Genomic DNA, 5,885 nt, shown 5'->3' on the forward strand with positions numbered 1-5,885 from the left:
ATTTAATATTTGTCTGGCAGAATTGAAATAACTTTTACAAAGCAAACAGATTGTTGTATTTAATAAGAATAACTTGATGATTTTGCGTGATTGCAATTAAATCTACAATAAATAGCTGTCAGTGTCAGAGAAATGGTAAAATTTGTGATGTTTGAACATAAGGTTTGTCAAGTATGTTTAAACTAAACCAAAAGGTTTGGTATGCTCACATTGTAAATAGATAATGTAACAATGATGAAGCAGAGCCTTGTCATTCAGTTAGCAAACCTGCAGACCTTAACCTTATCAAAAGTACTTGAAATGACAGTAGAAATAGTGAATGGGCTAGTGCTGACAGATACTGTGTTTGGAGCAAGTGAGGACGTGTAATAAATTACAAGATACAGATAACCGACTGCATGTAACACAGATCACGGTGGAATGGAGGCTTATGTGAAAACGGCTCAGTTCTGATATAATTCCTGTCAGTCCACGCTTGTTCATAACAGGGCAGTTATGCTTTACAGCATCCACACAACTAGCTACTGTTTACCACCAGCTTTGAATTTGAAGGTGCCATGGAAATAGTAATAGATGCCCCTCTATTGGTTGCAAATTGAACTGCAGATAAATAGTGAAACAGCAATTGTAGCTTATCTTACATATTGAAAGCTATATTACAATAGCTCCAAATTAACTGGGTTTATAGTTTTAATTAAAACTGCCCAGTAAATATTCTTATCAATTATTCCTAGCCAAAGCTCATGTGATAAACCAAGTGAAAGCACAGTAGGACTACATTTCCCATAATGCAGTGGTAATGACGCAGGCGTGGACGTTCAGGGGAACCATGACAGTCAGCGCGGATGCGTGCTTGGAATTGTAGCTTTCGTCTTTTGCTCGCAAGGACCTCCTCATCCCCGAGACGGTGGAAGAAGGAGCCGAAATGAGTACCAGAGTGAGCAGAACAGAGCCCTCAACGTGAAGGTCAGCTGCTAACGTCTTTAAGGGAGACGGAGGGTTTCTCTTGACGTTTCCAAAGCGACACCAAACGACAGTCCAGGGTTGCCAAACAAAACGCATCATTCACTGTCAAGCAGAGATAACAGCTGGAGCTGAGTTGCTTCTCTGGAGCCTGGTAGTTCATTCTTTGTTCACAGCATAGTGTTTCAGTCAAAAGCCTGGGACAAGTAATCTGTTTTGATTGGATTTGCTAGATTTGCATATAATATTTTTGCCTTTCAGTTAACGGTCAGGTTTGAGCGTTGCCGAGCTAATGAGTCGAGCTAACATGAAATGTTAGTTTAGTTGGAAACAGCTTCTTATCTTAAACGGCTGTTAACATGTGTTTAAGATGAAACTGTATTTAAATAGGGTATCCGCCTTTACTTATCCTTTTTTCGGCATAGTGTCCGTTAGTTTACTTTTCATGTTAGTTTACTTTTCAATGATGGATTCAGCAAGTCATTGTGAACGCTAAGTTATCAGCTTGCTATTTATTTATACTGTTGGCCGCTCAAGTTGGTGTCATATGATGTATTTCCCAAGCCTTTACAGTGTCTTCTTCATAAGGTTTTAGTCATTAAGTCATCTCCTCCACCCTGAGACAGTATTTAGTTTAGGCTTTGCAGATCACCTTTAGTCTTTTGCCATGTCTACTTACAAGTGACAGCTGCTGTGTCACTGTTTAACACATTCATTGTCTGAAACCCTGGAGGGAACAGTGTGCCTTTCCACAGAACGACCAGGCCTGGTGAATAGTACCACATGACAGTGTCCGAACACCATAACTCCTCTGGTTGTCAACAGTTGTCAGCCATAAGATGGATGGGATTTATTGACTGACACATGGAAGGCACAGAAAATCATCATTGCTTACACTGACCTACAAATATAACATTTTTCACAGCCAGTCACTTCAGCCTCAAATAATATCTGTACTTGAAGGTGCATGATGTCCTGTTGTATCAAGAATTTTTGAACAGTTAACACTGGCTTTATACATGAAGTTACTTCTGTGCTACTTATTACTTATGAGATACAAAACTTTTTTTTTTTTTTACATGGGCTGCAAGGTTTTACTTTTTCAATGTGAGACTAAACCACTTTTCAGCTGCTAGTAGCTGAATGTTGTAACACCTGTTATGCCTGGCAGTGCATTTACATACTGTGTTGCTTCCTGATTGGCATCAGCTGTTTCACCAAGTCTTTGAATCTTGATTTTCCTCTCCTTCCTGTTCTTGCATGTTGATACATAGTTGTAGTGCTCAGGCCATAGAAAGGGCATGTTTACAGTGTGTGTATGGAGACCAATTACTAAACAGATATCATTACAGCTCTTTTCATAATTTATTCCCTCAGTCACTATCCCCTTTCTGAACACAACAGGGAGTGACACTCCCACAACAAAGTACAAGAGAGGGCACAGACAATGAACTTGGTAACAAAGTTATGAAAACTGAGTAATGATTATCTAATTTCTCCTTCATGTGGATGGTGCTCACCCAGACTGTTTGTCAGTCCAGTAACAATGTTGGAGGTGGGATGAAAGATTGAATTCCCTTTATGCTTTTGTCAGTTGTTGCATCTCATTTCTAGAGCTGCAAATTGAGTCCCATGAGGTCTTAACTGGTAATAAGGTTTCTGGGCTAAGGCGGCTGAAACGGATAAGTGGGTTGTTGACTCAAGGCAGCAAAGAAATCTGCATTTAATAATAGCTACATATTCTAGGAAGCCACTGTGTTGTAGCCACCTGCTCCATGCCACAATGTATTATTTGCATTTTGTGTGTGTGGTGTGTGTGTGTGTGTGTGTGTGTGTGTGTGTGTTTTTTGCTTGGCAGGTCTCAAGAGGTCAATGTGAAATATCATATAGGGGCTATACAGGGTTTTCTTTTCCCAGTTCATGGCATTGCACCACTGTATAATGAAACTTAAAGCAGCGCACAAAAAGATGATTAAAATAATCTCAGCTAAATTAATCTCTAAAATGTGACAATAGCATGTTTTTCTTTTGTGTTGTTAATTGTATGTTTTCTTTCCATCTTGCTGTATCTTTCCCACATAGTCAACACGTCGGCGGACCCCTGCCTGAATGACCAGCCTGCTTTGCTGTTAGACATCTTGAAACCAAAGCACCTTTCCAAAAACTTCTAAATGCTGGTGATTGTGGGTGTCAGCTTCCTTCTGGTTCCACTTCATAGCATCTGCTGTTGCTCAACAGTTTCTCACCTCGTAGGAGCGGCAGGAAGCTCTAACGGTTAACAAGACTTCTTCTGCTGTGTGGGTATTACGCTAGCACATGTTCTGCTGGAGTTTACTTGAGTGAGACACTAAATCTAAATCAGCTCTAGGAATGCTTTGTGGCATACTTTGACCTCTGATGTCTCTGTGGATAAAGACAGCTGAAAACAGAATTTCCCTGCCGGAATTGTCACACTCTTAAATATAGTGCTGGTAGAAGACCTTGAGTCTAAGGTTAGGCCTCTCTAGCTCCCCTCCCCTTTGATACCCCCTGTACCATGCTGGCTGCCATCCTGCGAAAGAATATGTCCCAGAAGTTGAGTGTGCTGCTGCTGGCATTTGGCCTGGCGTGGGGACTTATGTTGCTGCACTACACTGTGCAGCAGTCTCACCATCAGAGCAGTGCTGAGCTACGTGAGCAGATCCTGGAGCTGAGCCGGCGATACGTCAAGGTCCTTACAGAGGAGAACCAGAATGCACCAGGTGGGCTGCAGGGAACCTCCATGGCTGGTTATGGTAAGTATATGTCAGGACTGCTGTACAGTATAATATGTGGGGTTACTCATTCCTGCACATACTTTCCTACTCTTGTATGAATATGTGTGTTTTGTAGTTATGAAAAAGCCGACTCAAGCATTGTGTTGTTGTCTTCCTTGTATTTTTTTTTATTTTTTACTCTTCACTTCTCTTACACACAGCTGATCTGAAGAGGACTATAGCCGTGTTGCTGGATGACATTCTGACACGGCTGGTCAAACTGGAGGGGAAAATTGAATTAATGGTCAATGCCTCCTCCACTAACACCTCCCACACAGCAGGTGGCATCCTGACCTCTGCTCCCGCTGCCCTACAGAAGGCTTCAAAGCAGGAGACACCTGGCAGCCACCCAGGGATGGCACGATTTCATCCACACATCCGTAATAGGCCACGACCACATCAGGGAGCATAGTTTCATAGTTTTATGTTTTTAGCACATCATGCTTGATGTAACAACATCAGACAAATGAAAAGCAATAGGGAGACATGGACATCCAGACACTTAAAATGGGGGATGCGTCTCAGAAATGTTTACCCAGCTCAGAGGGAGGAAGGACGATACCTTTATGCTTTGTGCCATCACATGCTGACACACACTCACATTTATATATATGTATATATAATTTTAATTACTCATTTTATTTGGCTTAAATGTTTTCTTTTTTTGCTATATGACTGTGATGTGTTTGCACAGATTGATATGAACACTCTTGGAACTAAATCTCATACACTTTGTCCTGAAAATGGCTTAAAATGCTCGTCCATCTGCTGTACATTGTAAACAGCTGTAGAATACTGCTTCAGCATATTAAAATGCTGAACTAAAACATACAGTCATGATAATTCTTCTTTTAGCTCCCAGATAATGTAATTACATTATGGTTTTAAGGATAATAGAACAGTATAGTTCACTTGTAAGAGATCCAAGGAATGTTATTAGCACTCCAACTGAAGGCAATATAAAGGTGTATTTTCAAATGTTTTTGGGTAGTTTGAAGTTTATATAGAATATGCCACTGTAAATATGAGTGTGTGGGTGTTGACAAATGTTTAAATTTAGATACTGAACAGATTGAATGTACTATGTGGTCAGTATTTACCCTAGTACTGCTGTTAAAATGACTGGCCTACTGCTTACACATGTTCAGGGCTCATGCTGCACTGTGACTCTATAGATCTTCAAAAACAACTGGGCTCATAACAACTTTGACTTTAGCAGTATTTTAATTTCTGGAATAGTCACTCTTCCAGCTTTCCAGCTGGTCCTGAGTGTTATGTCTGTAATACCGAGAAACATTTGTTGGAAAATTTTGAATTAGCTCATCGTGATCCTATTAAACATGATAACTTTGTTTTGCTATAAATGGGGCCAATACTTTCATCAATCTTACTTTAGGATTGTAGGAGGCAAATTTATTGTGGATGGTATACTAAAATATGTGAAAAATTGCCATTACATTATAAACTAGTAGTCATTACTGCCCATTTCATATTGTTGCTCACATGTTAACAGTATTTTGGGGTACCAACTGTGACTGTTTTACATTGAGTGATACCATGCTTGTACTTTGCATCAGAATGCTAAAGTGGTAAAGATGTTAAGCCTGTGTGATGCTGTTCAAAAGCTTTAGTGATTGACCTCATGAAATAATGATTCTCCCCGTTTAAATCTGTTATAACAAATCAATAACAAATCTAAATAGGCAGTAACACAAATCTTAGGCACTTTAAAGCAGCAAGTGAAAGAAGCACAATAAAAATACAACAAGAACACAATTTATAGCAGAGAGAATATATGCTACATGGGAGCTATGAAGTGCAAATACTCAGCAGTGAGTGTGCAATTATGCATGTGCAAAATGAGTATGTAAACAGTACAGATGGAATTACATGAGGTACATCCTGAGTCTGATGGCAGAGGGAAAGAAAGAGTTTTTCAGTCTGGAGGTCCTGCATTTCACACTTCTGAACCTCCGGCCAGAGGGTAGGGAGGCAAGCAGTCCGTACTGGGGGGTGAGTGGGATCTTTGAGGATGGAGGCAGCTTTCCTATGCACCCTGTGGTGGTAAATGCTCTGCAGAGAGGACAGTGGAGTCCTGGTGATCTTCTCCACAGTCTTTACCACTCT

General features: G+C 40.4%; 1 protein-coding gene across 2 annotated transcripts; it reads left to right on the plus strand.

The window, feature by feature from the left end:
- Nucleotides 1-805: 805 nt before the first annotated feature.
- Nucleotides 806-5,399, plus strand: ccdc126 (coiled-coil domain containing 126). 2 transcript variants are annotated; one of them, XM_020614123.1, is made up of 3 exons: nt 806-1,117; nt 3,046-3,737; nt 3,920-5,399. In XM_020614123.1, the coding sequence occupies exons 2-3, from the start codon at nt 3,500-3,502 to the stop codon at nt 4,168-4,170; spliced, it is 489 nt and encodes a 162-aa protein (XP_020469779.1). In that variant the 5' UTR covers nt 806-1,117; nt 3,046-3,499; the 3' UTR covers nt 4,171-5,399. The 2 variants fall into 2 exon arrangements, with proteins under 2 accessions (XP_020469779.1, XP_020469778.1); XM_020614122.1 differs by having other exon boundaries at nt 806-966.
- Nucleotides 5,400-5,885: the final 486 nt, after the last annotated feature.

This window comes from Monopterus albus, unplaced genomic scaffold (assembly GCF_001952655.1).
Source record: "Monopterus albus unplaced genomic scaffold, M_albus_1.0 scaffold143.1, whole genome shotgun sequence".
In the NCBI taxonomy this organism is placed as follows: domain Eukaryota; kingdom Metazoa; phylum Chordata; class Actinopteri; order Synbranchiformes; family Synbranchidae; genus Monopterus; species Monopterus albus.

Bases quoted from the DNA above. Each gene is read 5' to 3' on its own strand.
- ccdc126 (XM_020614123.1), top strand. From the start codon at position 3,500: ATGCTGGCTGCCATCCTGCGAAAGAATATGTCCCAGAAGTTGAGTGTG. The intron at 3,738-3,919 runs GTAAGTATATGT...TCTTACACACAG, and splicing joins AACCTCCATGGCTGGTTATG to CTGATCTGAAGAGGACTATA.